Raw genomic sequence first — 22,141 nt, 5'->3', positions numbered from 1 at the left:
ATATTAATAAGATATTTTTAAAACAAATTTTTCTTTAAAATCTACTCTATAAAATGGTTATCTTGAAATTTTTTTTACATTTTTCATAAATTTTAAATTTTTTTAAATTAATTAAAAACTATTATAAATTATGATATTTTTATAACTTTAAGATATAATAATTATTTTAAAAAATCAAAGTATAATATTAATTGGATAAAGTAATTTTGAATTTATCAAAACATCGTGGACTACTCAGTATAATACAATAATTACTGTTTCTTAATAATAGTGGTCGTCCAATATTTTGACGTCTATTAACTATTATTAGCAAATTTTTTTACTGGTAATAAAAATTATATTTATTATTTACTATATTATCGTGTGTGTAATTACACACTTCGTGTATAATGTTTGTAGACAGATCGTTGGGTTTTCGTTGAGTTGGTTGTTTTATTCGCATTACTGTATTAGCAGAGTTTACAATATGAGCATGATTTTGTTCTTTAAAAATAACAATATATTGTTTTATTCTGCTATTACTTATGCAAGTAGCATTGCTAATACCTCATAATTCAAAACTCCAGTAATTGCTGTTTTAGCTTCGATGCGAATCTGAGAAGGTATTGGTTTTATTAAGATGTGTGTTTTTTTTTTGTCTGTTACCATTTTTTCTCAGCTCTCACCGAACCGATTTCTTTCAATGATACGTCNTGTCTGTTACCACTTTTTCTCAGCTCTCACCGAACCAATTTCTTTCAATGATACGTCAAAAGATCACAAATTGTATCTAGTCGAAGACATTACCCTCAAAAATTGAAAAAAATTCTCTCGTTCCCCGTAAATGGGGGAAACCTCCAAAAAAATTACGAATTTAAAAATCGCCAATTTTCGAATTTTTTTCAATTTTTCTTACTTAAAAGTGCCATAAATTTTTCAAAAATAAACATATCAATATAATTCTTTTTTATATAGATGTGTAATATCATTATCTTTTGTTTGGTATATTTTTTTCATAAATTTAACCCTTAACCTGCCTACAAGGGGGGATTTAAAATGACAACTTTTTCACAAAAAATTAACTTTTTCAACTTAACTTTTGAAAATGTTCCGGAAGGTCTGACACTTTTATATATATCTTAAATTAAAGCTAATGTAATTTACTTTATTATGCGAAAAAAAAATTTCGGACTTTATTTTATCTTCACGGTGAAAATGGCTACCGAATGCTATTATTGTGTGAAAATTCTCGATTTTATTTTTTACATTTTTAACTTTATAATGCTATGACATATTGAAAAGTGTATGGATCAACATTATTTTTTTATGAGAAATAATATTTTTTAATAATCCCTTTTTCATTCTGCATACTTTATCTTAATTAGGATATTAATAATGAACTAGCAGATCATGTAGCTTTTGGAATAATTACCAATTTTTTAAAATTAAACACTATCAAAAGATTTGCATTGAAGCGTTTTTTTTTTATAGTGATTAAANAAAGATTTGCATCGAAGCGTTTTTTTTTTTATAGTGATTTTAATCACTGTTAGATATCATTATACTTGATCCATCTATACCATGTCACCACTGTGCCACGACCCTCCTGTGATGGGTTTTTTTATTTGGTTTTCGTACATCCTAAATGGATACATAATGACCAAAAGATTCTGATTTTTGTTCGATTTTAAAATGAAAAATTATTTTAAGAGCATTAAACGTAAAAAATGAACTAAAAAAATATTATTTACTAATGACCTTTTACTTGCAACTTTAAAATTGCAACATTCTGCAGAACATTATTTTTTTCAAGTTATCTTTTGAAAATTTTCCAGGGAGTACTGAAACTTATATATATATACATTAAATTAAAGCATATGTAATATACTTAAAATAAAAAAAAAAATTTTGACCTCTAGACTTATCTCCAAATGGACATTAAAGTAAAAGAAATGTGTATACAATTTTTTGATGACTATACAAATAATTTCTAAATAATAGATTTTTAGGCTCACCTTATTTTATAATGGATTTTTACAGTTATAATCAATTTTTATAATACGTTCAATTAAGTATAATTTTTTAAGAACATTTTGATTTTTAGTTCAAATAAATCATTAAAATTAGTTCAGTTCTAAATATATTAATTGTAGAATATATTTAAACATCTAGAGTTACATAGAAATAATTACTATGATTCTGTGAGTCTTTTATTGTATTAATGTTATTAGTTCAAATTTGCTTTAAATAGCCACGTTAAATTTGTATTTCAATTAAGTAGACAGGTACTTAGGGCTACTTTTTTTTTTTGTATTACGCTCACTAACTTGTTTGTATGACTCCCAGTTAAGTCTTCATTAAGTCTTCATTCTATAAACACAGTTATTAGTCTTTTTTTTTTTCATTACTCAATTTTTATCAAAAATAATTTTAGTCCAAGATGTTTTTGAAAGTTTTACATTGAGTATGTTTTATATATTGAAAATATTTTGCAATACAAACGATAAATTTATTAGTGTTCACAAAAGATCACAAATCGTATCTAGTTGAAGACATTACCCTCAAAAATTGAAAATCTGTCTATCGTATTAAAAATCTTTAAAAAAAAATACAAATTTAAAAATCGCTAATTTTTTCAATTTTTTTTACTTAAAACTGCCATAACTTTTTCAAAAAGCTTGATGTCTTTACCTATCATTTGGTATATTTTTTTTATAAATTTAANAATTTTTTTTACTTAAAACTGCCATAACTTTTTCAAAAAGCTTGATGTCTTTACCTATCATTTGGTATATTTTTTTTATAAATATGACCCTNCTATCATTTGGTATATTTTTTTTATAAATTTAATTTACTTACCCACAAGGGAGAATTCAAAATGACAACTTTTTCATAAAAAATGAACTTTTTCAACTTAACTTTTGAAGTATTCCATAACACGACTTACGTCGCAAAAATGTGGTCGACACTGGTTTTGAGGGTTAAGACCCGTGGACCGTTTATTAATGAGCAACAACAGGTTATTTTAACAAAAAAATAAAACAAACCGAAAAGATGAACACTGTAATAATAATCTTCGCATAATATCGCGGCACTTTCGCTGGCGTCGACGACGCGATGTCCGGCGTGATCCTCGGGCGTCAAAAGGTTAACAGTGTTGATGGCGACGTTGCGGATCGGTTCGTCAACGTTGTCACTCTAACAACGGGAAGAAGACTCCCGTATCATTTGCGGCGGGTGGTCGTCGGCCGTGCGGCATTTGCTGGACTTTGCACCGTAGCGTATGACACGCGGTGTTGGTCAGTCAAATACTCATAGTAGGGCGACGACCGATAAAGGTGACACGAGTCGCGGGGCATCTTGTATAACGAAGCGACGCGAGCCGTATCATCCAGAAATACTGAAACTTATATATATATTTTAAATTAAAGCTTATATAATATACTTTATTATGGGAAAAAAACTTTTCGCATGTTATTTTGTCTTCGCAGTGAAAATGACTACCTTATGCTATTTTTGTGTGTAAAATTCTCGATTTTGTATTTATTTTATTTAAAAATACCTTACAAAATTTTTTGAGTTAGAAAAAAATTTCGCTGTAGTCCCTCCTTGTTTGAAGAAATATCTTATTCATATTAAAGGTTTATTTATTTTCTCAGCTGTCACACTTGACCAACTTTTTTTAACAATACATCAAATGATCACCACTATATTTTAGTTAAAGATATTACCCTAATAAATTTCCAATTTATCAATTTTAAATTTACTTAGCTCACATTCTCCATATAGATAATTAAAATCTTTCATTTTTAATATTTTTAAAGTATTTATTGTCGAATTAGGCTTGATATGATAATAGATTTCAATTACAAAAGTAAATCATTTTACTTTGTAATATATTAATTTTTAACTTTATTTGTGTGTTACTAACAGTTTATAATATTCTAATTTTTTGGTAATATGTTTCTATATAAATCATAAATCTAAAAAAAATGATTTTTATTTGCACCTAATTTAACAAATTTTACAATTATAATCAAATTTTATAATGTACTCAATTATGTAGATTTTTTTAACAACATTTTGATTGTTTTTTTTAGTTAAAGTAAATCATTAAAATTAATTATTTTCTGAATGATTCAATTGTAGAATATTTTTTAACACCAAAAATTACTTAGAAATGATTACTATGATTTCTATTTAAGTGATCTATTACAATAAAAATTCAAACAAAATATTAAGCTTTTCTGATAAATTTACAGTAAATAGTAATTATACAATTTCGTAACTGCATATTAATCATAACAATACTATTTTTTTATCTCATAAAATTTTCTATTTAATAATGTAAATTTCAAACTTGAAATTGAGCTAAAAGTTATGGTAACAAATTCAACTTTTTTTATTATAAAATTTAAAAAATCAACTTTAAAATACCAAAAAAAAATAGGTTAAAAATTATATTTTGCACTAATTATTTTTAAAATATTAGATATCAAAATTTTTATAATTTAAAAACAATTTTATTGTTTTTAATTTTTTTTTTTTATCATAATAAATTCTATCAAAAAAAAATATTAATAATTGCTATGTAACTCTTGGTGATGATACAATTGAAATATTCAGAACTATTTCCCTTATAGTTATATGCTATAGTTTTTAACTAATTATTAATAATATCAAAAATGATTGGTGATGGAAAACATATATTACTGATTTGAAATTAGGACGAAAAATTGAATAATAAAAGTATCTTTTTTACTCTGATGAAAAGTTTTTGCAGACTATTTATTCATAATTAACAAAAAATTATTACATAAAAAATTCTGTATCAACCCCTTCAATTTGTATATATGTTTTCCATAAAAGTAATAATTAATTTATAATTTTTTATAAATTCTCCGAAAAAATTATAATACTAAATTATTAATTATCAATTTTATACTACATTGAATTGTTTTAATACATATTTATTCATAAATTATACTTATATATTTACTACTAATTAGGAATAATGATAGAAATAGGAGTTAATTTTGCTTTTAGAATAATCAACCAATTTCTTAAATTAAAGACTATCTAGATTTGCATCGAAGCGTTTTTTATGATAGTGATTTTAATCACTGTCAGATATCATCTATTTTTATTATTTTTATATAGCTACTTATTACTTGGCCATCTATAACTTCCGATTAGCGTAGGTGATTTGTGGTTCTTGTATTTTGGTCAAATGACTCCTCCCTTCTTTTATATACAGCTCACTTCCTATTTAGAGTTACAGATGCGCTTCAGGTAGCTTGCAGTTTATTGCCTACCATACATTTTCTCAAGAACAGGACCAAATATAGTCACTTAATTTCTTTTGTTTTCGAATGACCTCATTTTTATAAGAATATCACAAGAAATATTTTTGAAAATTTGTATAAATTAAAAAAATTCTACGCCTTTTTATATGCTCTTATATATTCATTTTACGATTTGACGCTTACAAATTACTAATTAATGTTGCTTCATAAAAAATAAAATGGTTTTTTAACCAGTTGTATAACTTGTTATTACGTCTAAAGGTACATATTAACATAGCATTTAGAGCACATGATCATGGTGACATAAATCCATTTGACGGGAAATTGGGTGTTTTTGCTCACACTCTTACTCCAAGTAGAGACAATGTACATTTTGATGATTCTGAAATATGGACAACGGGAACAAAAAAAGGTAAAATTAATGATTTTTATAACATAACTTTAACTGAATAATGTAAAAAGAATACTGGCTCAGTAATAAATATTACTAAATAGTTTTAATTATTGTTATCTTGCTTCCTCATTCTGCCCAAAACTTTTAAGGCAATAATTTAGTCTATTATAATCATTTTAATTGTATTAAGGGATTTCCTTAGCTGTAAATCACGTTGTCAATTCATATAGGAGTGTATATTTTCTTCTTCTGAATTTATGATTCATGTTCATTCAGTAGTATAATTTGTTGCTTTGGGTCGCAGGACCTAACCCGTTCCATGACTCATTTTTTTACACGATTTCCCGTACATTTTCAATGACGAGCTTTCAATTTGAAACAAGTGTTGAAAGTTTCAACCCCTGTCAATACACTTAAAACGTTAAATTTTTTATTTTAATAGCAACAAATATGTAAATGTTTTACATTTTAAAATAAAAGATTAGAATTTTTTTTTTTTAAATATGAAAATGATAATAATTAATAATTACATTTATAGGAACAAATTTATACCAAGTAGCATTACATGAATTTGGCCATATGTTAGGATTAGATCATACTCGAGTGAAATTTGCAGTGATGAGACCAGTTTACCCAGGATACCATCCAAGTGCTAAATTAAAAAATGATGATATTGAAGGCATTCAAGTAATTATATCTATAATATTATAGGTCTAATCACACTTTTTAAAAAATAGATAAATAATTAAAACATTGTCGGATTCAAATTTTTTTTGTAATAAACTAAACTAATTTGCCGTACTAAAATAAATTACATTACATTATTTTTTTAATAATTAAAAAATATACCACAGGAACTGTATGGTGAGAATAACGTGATGGATTCATATGAAAAACAAATATCTAAAAGACACACTTCTAATCAAAATAATAGTGTTGATAATTTTAATAATAGACATTGTAAAGTTTTTAATATTGATACAATATTTATATCAAACTCAGGAGAAATTTATATGTTTAAGGGTAAGACATTTTCACGATTTTTTATTTTAAATTGTTTCTTTTAACATTCTTTAATTTTTATAATTTTTTTAGGATGATTCTTATTTTTCAACTTTTAATAGTTTGATTCTTTTTTGACATAATTAGTTAAACATTGTTAATATAATGTTAGTATATTATCATACTGGTTCTATCGGATACTTAAAGTGATTAAAAATAGATTAAAATAATTTTATCGTGCCAAATCGGGATGGTACAGTGAGAGTTCGTATTTTGTTGTTGTATTTTGTTTGTCATGTTATGACCGTGACCTGCCCTAACAGGTTGCTGTTAGAGTAGTGTGTGCGATGGTCGTGAATGGTGTCACTTGCGTACAAGTGTGCCATTGCATGCTTTGCGGCAGTGGATCTAGGCTTAATCACGAGACTAAGTAATTCAAAGTTTTCGTTATGAACAGAATCACGAAATTTGCAAATTATTACCATAATTGAAATGAGCATATAATAATTAAAAAAATAATAAGTCGGAACCAGTATCACGTGTTTTATTACCAGTGGAATTGTAGGTCTGCGAACTACATGTCAAGGAATCACAGTTTCTTCAATAGGGAAAAAATAAATGGCTTCAATGTTCTTGTTAATGGTGACTCTAGAAGACTTAGCGGAATTGAAAGCAACGCAAAGGCTTACATACTCAAAAGAATGAAGTATTGGATGTTCTTATTCCACGATGCTCATCATTGTAGAAAATTCAAAGAAAGATTGCATATTGTTTAAGAATCAGAAAAAGTAATCAGCGTGGACCATTGGAGAGAGCAGAATTGGATCACACTCTTGTCACAAACGGACTCCTCAATAACGCAAAGTACACTTGCACAGTAAGCACTATTTGTAGATCCACAAGGAATCATTCACGTTGGTAGAAAAATCAAACATGCCTTAATGTCAGAAAATTCAAAACACCAAATTTTACTTCCAAAGCGATAGCATTAGATATAGAGCATGATATCTTAAATTCACTAACCCAGCTAATTATGTCATGGCCACTTGGAAAAGTCATGGATGTTTACCTGAGTCAATATAACGTAGTGTGTCTCGTTACCGTTAAGACAGTGGACAGCGTCTTAAAGCAGCCTGTGTTTAGGTTGATAAAACTACTAGTTAAACTTTCTTTCTCCTTATCTCTATGCGCTCTTTTATAATGAAGTATAATAATAAGTATTTATTCTAGTTTGGTTCTTAAATTATTCGGTCCACAATATTGCTTAAGTTCATTCAATTATATATATATAGGATGTTTAAAGAGTAATGAAATGGGTTTCTACTGTTCTCATTGTTTGTGACACGACTTACGTCACAATAATGTAGTCGACACTGGTTTTGGGATAGAGACCCATGGGATGTTTATTAATAAGTAACAACAGATTATTTAAAAAACAAACAAACTGAAAGGGCGAACACAGTTAATAATAATCTTCGCATAATATTGCGGCACTTTCGCTTGCGTTGGCGACGCGGTGTCCGGCATGATCCTTGGCGTCGAAAAGTTAGCAGCGTTGATGGCGACGGTGTGCAGATGCGAACCGGTTCGTCGAATCCGGTCGTGTGGCACGCCCGGGGACGGTGGCGTACATTCTCGACGTTGTCACTTTGACAACAACAAGAAGACTCAACGTATCGTTTGCGGCGGGTCGCCGTCGTCCGTGCAACACTTGCTAGACTTTGCATATATGACAATATGCAATATGCAATATGTTGGTCAGTTAAATATTCATATTAGGGCGACGGCTGACAAAGGTGGCACGAGTCACGGGGCATCATGTATCTGGAAGCGAGGCGGTACCGTGTTATTTGTAACAACTGACTTGTTTCCTTACTTATTGAACACTGTCTCTCTATACATATAAGTCTTTTATTTATGTTTAATAAATGTTTTGACCAAAAAAATGACTCCAGAGAAAATTTGAAAGAAAACTTTTAACGGCAGGAGTATGTTTGGTCGTGCCAAATCGACTTAGCTGTTAAAAATATTAATATGAGATATAATAATACTATATTATCTTACGTTGTTTAAGTTACTAATCATAGACTAAACTATCAATGATTGTTATTGTTGTAATTTGTTAATAGCATAAAATATACTTCACAAAATATTAGATTTATTAATTAAATTTATTTTAATTTGACTTTACAAAGATCATCAAAGACGTAAACCTTCAATTGACTAATTGTCGCCTGAGTAGTTACTTAATACACTCATTATACGTAACAATCGACCCGTTTCCTTACTTTTTGAATATTCTGTATGTATGTATATGTATATATTAAAACATATTTAGTATTATGTTACACGTAATGCTTATATATTCCATGTAATTGTATACTATTAATCTTAGTTGATAATTAATTTATCATAATCCAAATTAAATTAGTATTTTTCTTTTTTTGATAGATGATAGTTTTTGGAAATGGACCCGAATTGGATTAGCAGAACCATATCCAAAACTAATTTCTGATAAATGGATAGGATTACCAAACAATATTGATGCAGCATTTATTCATAAGAACGGCCAAACTTACTTTTTCAAAGGCTCTAAATATTGGAGATTTACTGATACTTCTATAGATAAAGGATTTCCTAGGGAAATAACATTTGATTTCATTGGTATACCTAACAATATTGACAGTGCAATGAGTTTTAATAACAAGATATATTTTTTTAAAGGTATTTGAATTTATCTATTTTTACTATTAAAAATATATATCATAATTTATATTTTTAGGTGAAAAATACTGGGTCTATGACCCAACTAAAAAACCTTCAGTATCCAATGAGTATCCTAGACCTTTAAGTGATTGGAAAAGTGTGCCAGCAAGTATAGATGCTGTTTTTAGTTCCAATGATAATATTATTACATTTGTAAAAAATGACTTATATTACATCTTTGATGCAACGACATCGTCAGTGAGTAAAAAGGCATTTTTTTATGTAATAAAATGTTTAATAGTTGGCAGAAAAATAGGTATCTAATCATTAATGAATTATACTATTTATGTTAAAAATAATTTTTTGGACAATTATTTATGATTTAATATTAATAAAAAATCTTCTTCTTCTTTTTCTTCCTCGCCAATTACTTGGGGATCGGCCACCCTTATCCTAAATTTCTATTTGACACGATCTCTCACATCCTCTACGCTCACATCAGCTGTCCTGAAATCGCATTCAATAACATCTCTTTATCTTTTTTGGTCTTCTTCTACCTCTTCTTCCTTCAACATTAATTTCTACAACTGTTCTTACGCCTTCTGATTCTTCTCTTCTCATAACATGACAAAACCATCTAAATTTATTTTCTCTCATCTTATCCACAATTGATACTACACCTATACTCCCTTTTATATGCTCATATTTTATCCTATCTTCTCTAGTCACTCCACTCATCCATCTAAGCATTCTCATCTCTGCTACACTCATTCTCTGCTGTACTTTCTTATCGACCTCCCAACACTCTGAACCATAAATCATAGCTGGTCTCACTACAGTTTTGTAGAATTTACCTTTCCTAAGTTTTGTTCAGGATTCCTCATACTTTTTTGACAATAATTTTTACGCCGGCTATCGACCTGACGCAACCTTATTAGTCGCCTCTTACGACTGGCATGAATATTTATAAATGATCAGTTACCTAGTATCCATGATGTCATATCACTTGTAACATTTGGAATGGTCAACTAAGTACTGTAAAATATGAGTTAGTAGGCCTATCCCTTCTACTGGCACGTCGATTAAAAGCTTCAGGCTGTCTATGCCGTACAATCAGCGGCTTTGTAGCTCTAGGAGTTGGTTTTACTTGCAATACCGGCTTGCACTTAGCAATCGCCTTTCGAATTGTCTTGGATAATACCAACAAAAACAAGGCCTCGTTTTTTTGTCAACGGTTTATGGCAACAAGATCCATCCGGGACACGGAACACAAGTACTGCTTTAAGTTCATCATTTAGACTGTTGTTACCGCAACACTTGATAGCTGGGGATGTCTTGAGCGCGTTCGACAACTACGGCGTCGCGTTTATGTCATACTTTCGTTGGCCAAGCAGGTAGGAAGTGACATCACTCATACGACATCCTCTTAAAACGAAACGCTTATCGTCTTCGATAACTGAAACAGATACCTAGTGCCTATGGAGAATATTAAGTAGTACTGACACCCATCAAATGTCTCCAAAGATAAGTCGGCATCGTTTGATAAAACCATTTTTATGAAACGCTTTTCATCTTCTGAACTTAACAAACGCAGCGAGTTCTTAGATTTAANAACTTAACAAACGCAGCGAGTTCTTAGATTTAACAGACAACTCAACAACGTGCTGAAAAATGTCCTTCGCCGGCAGTGGCTGATTCGACACTTATTCGCTGTGCATTTTCTACCCCGCAATCTCACGGACATCAGCAGCAAATGATATTTTGTCAAAATCGCCATTTGTCTTGAAATAACGCCGAGGAAAAAGCCACCGAAATTCGCGATATATCTCAAAGTACTTGGCATTGGTTGCGAGTAAAACCAGCTGCATCTCCAAAGAGTATTGTTCTTGGGTGGATGAAACAACCATTGTTATTCTTGTAGTTTACACGTAGAAACAAAACGTATTGAACTTAAGATAAATCTAAAAAATGTGTTATATTAAAAATAATAATAATAAAAAAATCTCATTTTTTTTTAAATTTTGGAAATTATATTTAGCATTTTTATTTTGCAAAAATTTTAATGGGTCTATAACAATTTTAAGACAAATATTTATTGAGTTACAAGTATTTTAATACATCGAGTGGATATGGAATCCAGACAGATTTACATACACCAGTACTTGATGCACCTACTCACGCTAACACCATTTAAAATTTGCTAACAAAGTTGATCTTTTTAGCAAGACTTTTTCTAATACTTTAATAAGAAGAGGTAGTAAGCTTATTCACTGTTAGGGTAGTTGATATTTATGATTAATTAAGGGAAGTAAATTATATTATATTTGCAAAATTATTTATGTTTCAAATTAAAAAAATATTTAATCATAGAATATTTTTTAGGTACAAACACAAGATTTGTCATTGTATTTAAAAGATCTCAAATGTAAATTCAATTAACTTCAAAAAAGAAAAAAAAAATTTAAAGAAGAAAAAAAACATATAATTATTTATTAAAATTATGAATATCTTGAATTTTGTTTAATAAATTAATAATTTTATTTGTCATTTAATTATTTTTGATAAAAATAAAATTGAGATTCTTTTTTGTTTATAAAATTATTTAATTTTACCCAGTGTGTCTGTTCATCAGAGGTAAACATCATATGTCATATTTCTTTTTATATGAGTTGAAATTATTTTAGAAATATTAATGAAAATAAAAAAATATGCTTTTTCAAGTCTCACCATCAAAAAATTTCTTGTGCTACAATATGTCTGAGATATAGATAGAAAAAACCAGAGTATATACACATGTGATTGTTATATTAATAATTAGATTTTTAATATAAAAATGTATGAAGAAAATACAAAAATTTTTACTTCTCTTAGCTGATTATAATAAATAATTCTTCCATAAATAATTCTTTTCAATAAATATTGTATTATAATATAATTTTATTGCAATAAAAATAAAATAATTTTATTGTGATATACACTTGATATGCATATCACGGCCAATGGCCTTTGTTGATGCGGCCTTAATTTCAAATAAAAAAAGATATATATATATATAATTTTAAATGTTACTTAAGAGTCATTATTAAAATTTTAAACTTAACAATTTTCTTTAAAATCATACTATTAACAAAATTATGTTTAAAGAAATACACTAAATTATTTTTATAATAAAATAATTATATTATTAAATAATTAAAAGTAAGAATGCAATTTTTAAACTCTTCGCGCATACACTGATTAGAAAACTAAATTATTATTTTTTAATTTGAAATACATAAATTTAAAATAAAATCAATGGAGTAAATAATAATTATAGTAACTTTTAGCTTCGATGTGAAGCTGAGAAGGTATTAATTTTATTATTATATGTTTCTTTTTTTTTTGTTGTGTGTGTCTGTTACAACTTTTAATCAGCTCTCATCGAACCGATGACTTTTGACGATACGTCAAATATCACAAATCAAATCTATTTGAAGACATTATCCTTAAAAATTGAAAAAATTCACTCGGTCCCCTTAAATGGGGGAAATCTCCAAAATAATTACAAATTTAAAAATCGCTAATTTTTGACATTTTTTCAATTTTTTTACTTAAAACGCCATAACTTTTTGAAAAATGTATGCATCAGTACACTTTTTTTTTAATATATATATTAGGCATTTGATTATCATTTGGTATATATATTTTTTTTAAATGTGACCCTTTACCTATCCACAGGGGGGATTTAAAATGACTGTAAGAAAATATTGACCATGAGCAGTAGCTCAGAGAGGAGGAATTTTTATAAAAAAAAATGGCTTTTTAAATTCTGGATAAAGTAAGCCAGCGATTTCTTGTGAAATTCCTGAGATATTGTATAATTATTTGTGATTGATTAATTATGATAGAAACCAATAATAATGTAGGTGAAGTTAATTAATTGTAAGAAGTTAATTTGAAATGTGTTAATAAATGGTTGTTTTGAATACCCTACAATGGAAACATTCCTTAGATGATTTTTGCTCTACTCATATATATGTGATAATTAGTACATGTGTTAATAAATATATTAAATTAAATTTATATTATTATTTATAGTTATAAGATTATTGCCTGTTTTAAACTTTGAATTAATTTTCATTTGTTACCTACACTATCACTACACTCCACCGATTAACGTAGGCAAATCCTCCATATTCGAAGTTTTTGAGTCATAGTTAATCATAGTTACAAAACTGATAATTTATTTATATTATGCATTTTTAGTAAAGGAAATTGAGAAATATCAGATAAATTGTTTAAATATGAAAATTTTTAATTTTAAATATATAATATTCCTTTTGTATGAGAAATATATATTTATATTATATTATCATTAAAGAAATTGTGATGATATTTTGTTGAGTAGNCCATTTTTTCGAAAAATTGAGAATTTTTCTGTAAGCGTTCCTATATCATTAAAGAAATTGTGATGATATTTTGTTGAGTAGTTGTAGCTGCGTGTTCGTTGAGATTTAAATATTACAGTCATATCATTAAAAGAGGTTTTTAGAGATAAAAACTAAAAATTATACATATGATTAGGTTTTGCCTTCGTAGCTTATTGTATATATAGACTTTTTTAGTTCACAATTTGAAGGGTGCCCAAGCTTCCTAAAAATCTTAAGAATCTCCCCCGGATTGATGATTTGTCTGTATTGTTATTAGAAATCAGTCTCCAACCGTTATACTCTATTGGATTATTCTAGATCTCAACAAATTGTTTAACTAGTACGAAATATTATAAATATTTTATATATTAAAATAGTTGATTGATATTTTAAGCAAATCTAGCAAAATCGGAAAAAACCGCAAAAAGTTTCGGTGCTTAATGTATTTTTTTTCAAAAGAACATCGCAACATCGATAATCAATTAAAAAGAGTGAGGGCTAGATTTGAAAAAAATTTGATCTCACATAGTCATTTGTAGGTGACCAGCTTACGCGTCAGAAAATCTTCCGATTTATTTGTATACGTACCAGATTGAAAAACAAAAAATATCCATAAACACTCAAATAAACAAAAAGAATATATTAGAACATAAATTAAACTTACGAAATTGATTTTTTTTATTTCCTTTTCAGTAAAAATAGCAATACCGGGTTAATTCTATAGACAATAGAACATTTACGCAATTATATTTATATGTATAAATATAATATATTTATATACGTAAATATTTCCTAATAGTTATCAAGTTTATGATTTTCAAGGGTATTTTATTCTAAAAGTTTAATCATTTACCTTGAACTATAATTTCTAAGACGCATAATAACATATTATGTAAATCCAAAAACGTTAAAAATATACAAATGGATAAGCAAATATAAATTTTGTACTAAAAATTATTTTTATTAAAAAAAATATATAATTGTATTTTATAAACTATGGTGCGTGTTTTTGATTTTATAAATATTAATTTTGAATTTAGTATAAATATTAAAAGTCATTGCTTGAATAACCCATACTTTTAATTTTATAGTTAAAAATAAGTTTGTTATATTTATGAAGATCTCTTTTCAAAAGTTTAAAATTTTCAATAGTTTTTGAGGAAACAAGTATCTTGTCATATTTTGATCACCTTATATACTAATATTTATATTAGTATACATTATTTATTTACAAAATTACAAAATTTTTATCAACAACTTTTGAACTTTTATAAAAAGAAGTTAAAAATAATATAATAAAGAATATGATCAAACAGTTTAAGTCAATACAAAAATATGTATTTCTACACAATTAGTTGACTGGTGTCAAAATTTACAAAAATATATGAGAAAGATTATGTAAAATATAGGTCATTATATATAAACAACTGAAGGAAATTAATGAGTAATATATCTTTTATTTGAGCTTTGAGTAAAGTTGTATAGCTTAACTACTTAAAATTGAACAAGAAATTTTGCACATCATTGTACTTTAACTTAACATTCATCTTAAAATTAAGATTAGAGAAGAAAATAAGTTCCTATCAAGTTAATACTCAGCAGTATACAAACCAAAAGTTATTAACTATACGTTAAATAAATATTTTTAAACTATAATCAATACTGTGTTAAGTTAAAAATTTATTAGGAATAATTATAAATCATACTAAAACATTTACATAAAAATTTTAATGAATTAAATAAATAACGTTTAAGTTTGCCATAAAAAATTCAAATAGTAACTAAATATTTGATACTATGAGATTTAATTTAATGTAAAATGAGTATCACAAATAATCTGCAGACCAGTAAAGCGATTTAATTCAGTTAAAGTTGTTGTTTAATGTTGTTTGGTACATAATTTAAGTTGAAGTGTAATGAATCAAAACAGAAGTTTCGAGAATATTTGAGAAACTTCTAGAATAATATTTTCACATAAATAATTATCAATTTTAAATACTTTTCTGACCGACAATTATTTTATTAATTTTTACAAATATATCGCTCATTTGGAGCGATGTTTACATTAATGTCAATCTTTTTAATTACCATAAGCGTATTTGTTGCGCCGAATAGACAGTAGGATAAAATAGTTAAACTCTTAAGAAAAGCTAGCCTCCCTTCATCACCTTATCTACTAGTTTAACATAAAAGGGCTAGGAAAATTAGCACACAACACACTCTCATTTTCATTCTCACTTAATATTCCCCCATACTCTTACTCTTTCATATTAAAGTTAATAATGTAAAATTCCGCTACTTTTGTTAATCATAATTATAAGACTTGTACACTTGTTAAAATAATTAATTAAAATCATAGAAATAAACTCAGTATGTTGTCCCTCATATCAGTACTTTTTATTTATTTAATTTAACTTAAAATATCAACGTCAACAAGGAACATAACAAATCATCATCTATCTACGAGTCCATTATCCAAATTGATATCCAATCAAGGTAAGTGTAGTCGTAAGACATGCACTATATTTATGTAATATTAAGAAATAGGATAGAGTGGGTAAGAGGTAGGATTAAGTTGATACGAATGAATCCAACACAATCCATATAGCTTATAACCACTTCCACTTTCCCCTACATCCTACTCACTCGCTCTTTTTCTTTTTATTGCAGAAGTAATTTTTCATTCATTAACAATTCGTTTCGTAACATATTATTTTAGTTTTATAAAAATAAGTGATATGTATTAATTAAATTTTATCTTGAGTACTATGTATTAAAATTATTAGTATATAATAAAATATTTTATATATTTATCTTTATTTTAATAAATATTTCTTGAACAAAATATCTAGTATCAATAAGAAACTAACTAAATATAAAACTTTAATCCATTCAACATCATGGAAATTTTTCATATAACAGTATTAATATCAATAATCTTATTGTACAAACCAGTGCATACTTTTGATGAAATTAAAAACAAAACACAAGCAGTGGTAAGTATACAATTTATTTGATTAATAAAAACAAAAAACATTTTTGTCTTATTAAATAATATTTCAAAACTTATTTAATGACTTGAAATATTTGTAATATTAATTAAATTAATATAATTGATTTATTATTGCTTTTATATATATATGTATATTTTTAGAAATATTTGGCTGCATTTGGATACCTTGAATCAGAAATGCAGTACAACCCATTGATACTTCATAAATTAACAAATAAAATGTTTACAGAAGCACTTATAGACTTTCAAACATATTTTAGCATACCTACTACAGGTTAGTTAAAATGAATATTGCATTATAATTTTTATTAATTTACTAATTAAAAAATATTTGATAAAGATTAGATTAAATTAATTTATTTCGACGGAAAATTATAGTTTTTTTCATAGAAACTATTTAATTATTTAAAATGAATTTTCGCTTTTACATTTATTATATAAAAGGTGTTCAAATACTTATTTTCGTACATCAAAATATGTCTCGAGAGATCACAGAGCTGAAGGATGGTTGGTCGTTGGTATAATTCTAGACCCTAGTCTAGAATTTTATGCATTTATAAATTTTATTAAGTTGTTTCAAACGTATAATCAGTACAATTTTTTATTAATTGATTTGAAATCTTGTATAATAATAATAATAATATACATATATATATATATTACTATATAATATAATATAATAATAATTATTAAAATGGCCAATTTAAAATGTAACTAAAATCGTGTAAACCTAAACAAGAACATCAAATAATTCACTGACTGATAGAATCATGCAATGTGGTTTGTATATATTCTTTAAGCATAACCACAGCAGGTTTCATGGTTAGTGAAAATTACATGTCATCCTCTCCAACCAAATTTTTTGGTTGAATTATAGGACCAATTAAAAAAATCCATATGATTACTATAACCCATCAAATCGGAAACCAAGACTATTCCTAAAAAGAAATCCTAACCATTTCTAATGTACATACTAAATCCTTTGAATGAAATTATTTACACTTATTCATGGTCTGTAGGAATTCTTTAACACTACTCCTATCCAACTTTTCTATTGGGGTTTAATTGTCAGTTCGATAAGGGATATGTGACTATTATTAAATAAACATACACGCATTAGTTGTTATTATTATTACATTTTATTCATTACGATTCATCTGCAAAAGTGATATCTAAATACTGTCACATATCAACATAGCCATAAACTAATAATACATTAATAATGCTAAAAATAGTTGAGTTACATGCAAGAAATAGTAGACAAATTTTAGAAAACTATACCATATGAATCTGATTTTCCTATACATGTTTTCTGGTATTTCTTCAGTTGTTTATTAATACTGGTTTTTAATTATTTTTTTAAGTTTAACATAAAATAACAAAAAAATGGGAATAGAGTAAACATTTCATTATATAATAATTAGAACTAGTCATGTTAGAATTTTTGAATTCATATAAAAGATAATTATGCCATACTTTGTCATATGCAGTTAAAAACCTAAGAGCACGGTGTCTATTCTAATCCCATTATATTCTGTTACACGAAAAAGTTGTAAGGTAGTGGCCTATTCCGATAGTAAACCAATTTATAATATCATTTTAATCAAATATTTATTAAATTATATCGCACAATATAAATTAAACAATCGAATATTGCTTAATTTATATAAATCGAATATCTTGAATAGTATTTTTACACAATTAAAGTAAAAATTACAGTCCACTTGATCTTACATAAAATTCTTAACATTAAAAAACAATTTTCTATAAATTATTTAGTTGAATGATATTTTTAGGCATTTTGGATAACGACACTTTGAAGGCCTTCAATTATCAAAGATGTGGATGTATTGACAAGTTCTATAGAGTCAAAAAAAATAAATCTAAAAGATTTGTTCGAATACGTGAGTATTTACACGTGTTAATTTAAACATTTTAATTGCAATTATTTATTGTCTGGTTTCATTACTCTGTCATATTGTAACTAAAAATGTTATCTAAAATTTTTATAATTCAGTACTATTTTTAATATTTAAAATTTACTAGCAAAATTTTATTGTGTGAAAAGATGTATGGTTGCTTAATGTGGTTATATTTTAACTATTGGTGATCATAATTGCATCAAGTCCATTTATTTATATATTTATTATTAAGATATATATATTTATACTTCTGCGCGTAGATTTATCACAGAAACTTGGTATATTTGACTATGGCACTTTGTCAGGTATTTCGTAGCAGTGCTCGGCCATAGCGATGCTTGTATAGTTAAATATGTAGTAGGCAGAAGCACGTCAGTTATGATGGTTCCTGGTTCCTATATACAAGGTCACTCACAACGTAGTCTCGTGGGGCTATTATTATCAACAATACCAATCCACCGATTGGTATTGTTGATAATAATAGCGGTTCGGCACAGTAGCGGCTCTTAAATGGTGGCCGGATAATATTAGACAGTAATGGTTCCCAAATGGTTATAATGGCAGTGGTTTATTGTATAACGATGGCATATCGATAACGGAGGTTTTGACTAACTATGATTGCTACCAACGCCGCCTCGATACACAATACTTCCTAGTTAATGCTGTATCCTGCTACTCCACAAAATAAGGAAGGTATTAGTGACTACTCAAATAATTGCCACTCTATCCGTCTGGCACAGATTAGCAAGTGTAGACCCACTGAAAACCGTGTATATCACTGATGTGAAAACATGATGATTGCAACACAGATATGTGGTTAAAAAGGGAATAGATGGGTGAATCATGCAGCAGCACAAAGCCGAAAACGATATATTTTAAGGGTTATAGAGAAGGGATAAGATAAGATAAAATTGTTTTCTGGAAATTATAGAAAGTAGGATACNTAAGATCAAATTGTTTTCTGGAAATTATAGAAAGTAGGATACTATTAACTTCTGAAAATAAAAAATATTTTACATTATAATTATTATTATTAAATACGAGACTAGTCCCAATTACAGAAGAAAAATATAAATAAAAGATCATTAAGTTTTAAATATATTAACTATATGGAGTAATATAAAAAATAAAATAAAATAACTTTACATAAATGACAAAATTTAAATGAGTAAGAACAAAATTAAGATGATGATAATTTGCTTTTCACGTGAGATGGATTAGTTGTGTTTTCACTGGTAATTTGAGAATAAACTAAGAGTATAAAAAAAAAGTGTATGAGCGAGTTGATCGAGCAAGAATATTAAAATTAACTAGTGACATTAGGTCATGATGGTCAATTTTATTAGATAAGATATTAAANATATAAAAAGAATGTATGAGGAGCGAGTTGATCGAGCAAGAATATTAAAATTAACTAGTGACATTAGGTCATGATGGTCAATTTTATTAGATAAGATATTAAATAAAAAGAAAAGATTTAGCCGACATCTTTCATCAAAGAGAGTAGGAAGGTCTAGAGCATTAAGAACAAGGGAATAGTGACGCGGGGACAGAGAATAAGGAGTTTATAACTAGCAAAATAAAGAAATTTACTTAATACATACTCAATTATAACACTAGTAATTTGGGTTTGCTTTGTTTCCCTAGAACTTAACCGAATTCTAAACCACCTGGTTATTGGAACAAAATGAATCAAAATTATTAGATGAAAGTACAAGATTACACATTAAGGTAGAATGTAGAAACCATAGTCAATAATATAGGTTTAATTATGATCATGTTCAACCAACTTATATAGTATTTCATTTACTAAAGAACATTGCGCAGAAGGTGAGTTAGACTCAAGTGTAGAAAGTTTACTATTAAATAGTACAATTTTATCCTTTAAATTACTTCATTAGCAATAGCATTAAAACTTGATGTCAAAATTATCAAGACAACTTTCAAGTCATTACCTAAAGCTTTATTTTCAAAAATAATATTTTGCTGGTTGTTACATAATTCATTTAAAATATATTCATTTGCGAAATTAGGTACAACAGTAATANTTAAAATATATTTATTTGCGAAATTAGGTACAACAGTAATAGTAGAATTACGCGTAGTTTTATTTGAAACTGAAGATTTCGAACGAGTTGGCATGTGTGTAACTTGAAAACTTAACATTTTTAGGAGTATGTAATAACATTGTTTTATTAATTTTTTAATAACTTTGTCAATAAATAAAAGTTGAAGTCTGGATTTTTAAAAGAGTGGTGATACTTTCCAAAATAATGATAAGAAAAAAATTGGCACGACTTACGTCGCAAAAAATGTAATCGACACTGGTTTTGAGGGTAGAGACCCGTGGGCCGTTTATTAATGAGCAACAACAGGTTATTTTAACAAAAAAATAAAACAAACCGAAAAGATGAACACAATAATAATAATCTTCGCATAATATCGCGGCACTTTCGCTGGCGTCGACGACGCGATGTCCGGCGTGATCTTTGGGCGTCAAAAGGTTAGCAGCGTTGATGGCGACGTTGCGGATCAGTTTGTCAACGTTGTCACTCTAACAACGGGAAGAAGACTCCCGTATCATTTGCGTATCATTAAATATTAAAAGAAAAAAATTTATATTAGTAACAAAACACTCTGTACAATATTTAAATGAGAATTATGTTATACCATTAAGATATTGCGTAAATCATAGTTAATCAATCACTTTGTACAATATGATTATTGACAAAAATAATTGATTTTTCACAATTTTCTGAAATTTGATGCAGAAAAATAATCTTGCGAACTTCGATATGTTCAATATAATATTTATTAATAAGTGTCACATATAATTTGTTTTTTGTTTTTCATTAAATTTATTAATGTTTTAGCTGATGCCTGGAGGATAAATGATTTAACATATAAAATATCAAGTTATCCTACTAGAGAACTCAATAAGACACAAACCGATATTGAAATCAAACGAGCTTTTGATCAATGGTCAGGAGTAACACCACTGACATTTACTCAAGTTCAAAATGGACCAGTATGTTTTAAAATATAAATACTATTTTAATAATAAGTACTTATGTTAATTTTAGAACCAAAAATATATTATAAACTAAAAGTGATAATAATAATAATAATAAATAAGCAAGTTGTTTGTTAAATTCAAGCGTTAGCGGTGTTTAAATGTATTGGATGAGGGCAAAGCTATCTTAATAAAATAAATAAAATTAGCCTTTCAAAAATTTAAAAAGTTTAAAAATTGTAATATTAATTAAAAATTAATACACAATTTTAGTCAATAATTATAGCCTTGTCTTTATTTTAAGTAACTAAGGACTTATAGCAAAATCTTAGCGCATTCCAACTCTCACATTAATATCTTGTGTTACTCCGCTCATGTTTTTAAGCATGGTAAAAGC

At 27.1% G+C, this 22,141-nt stretch overlaps 2 protein-coding genes and 1 long non-coding RNA gene across 4 annotated transcripts in view; all 3 read left to right on the top strand.

Moving 5' to 3' along the window:
* Positions 1-5,546: 5,546 nt before the first annotated feature.
* Positions 5,547-11,947, top strand: LOC126908124 (matrix metalloproteinase-19-like; the record flags this gene model as incomplete). Its single annotated transcript, XM_050690012.1, is given in 6 exon segments — positions 5,547-5,697; positions 6,218-6,366; positions 6,534-6,702; positions 9,133-9,405; positions 9,464-9,645; positions 11,770-11,947. Coding segments are annotated over 6 exon segments (981 nt in total), but the record flags the coding sequence as incomplete, so codon positions are not given.
* A 4,634-nt stretch (positions 11,948-16,581) lies between these two features.
* Positions 16,582-22,141, top strand: part of LOC126908125 (matrix metalloproteinase-19-like) — a 28,106-nt gene continuing 22,546 nt past the window's right edge. Inside the window, exons 1-4 of one of the 2 annotated variants that reach the window (XM_050690014.1) lie at positions 16,582-16,792; positions 16,951-17,083; positions 18,606-18,713; positions 21,605-21,759. In XM_050690014.1, coding sequence (XP_050545971.1) covers positions 16,697-16,792; positions 16,951-17,083; positions 18,606-18,713; positions 21,605-21,759 — 492 coding nt within the window. In that variant the 5' untranslated portion in view covers positions 16,582-16,696. The remainder of the gene's footprint in view (positions 16,793-16,950; positions 17,084-18,605; positions 18,714-21,604; positions 21,760-22,141) is intronic. The other variant, XM_050690013.1, reaches the window with a different exon arrangement.
* On the top strand, positions 18,930-21,359 carry LOC126908160 (uncharacterized). Its single transcript, XR_007704720.1, has 3 exons — positions 18,930-19,424; positions 20,379-20,764; positions 20,807-21,359. It is a non-coding gene; the product is annotated as an uncharacterized LOC126908160 (long non-coding RNA).

This window comes from Daktulosphaira vitifoliae, unplaced genomic scaffold (genome assembly GCF_025091365.1).
Source record: "Daktulosphaira vitifoliae isolate Bord-2020 unplaced genomic scaffold, ASM2509136v1 Scaffold_5, whole genome shotgun sequence".
Taxonomy (NCBI): domain Eukaryota; kingdom Metazoa; phylum Arthropoda; class Insecta; order Hemiptera; family Phylloxeridae; genus Daktulosphaira; species Daktulosphaira vitifoliae.
This window is presented reverse-complemented; position numbering and strand designations above follow the sequence as displayed.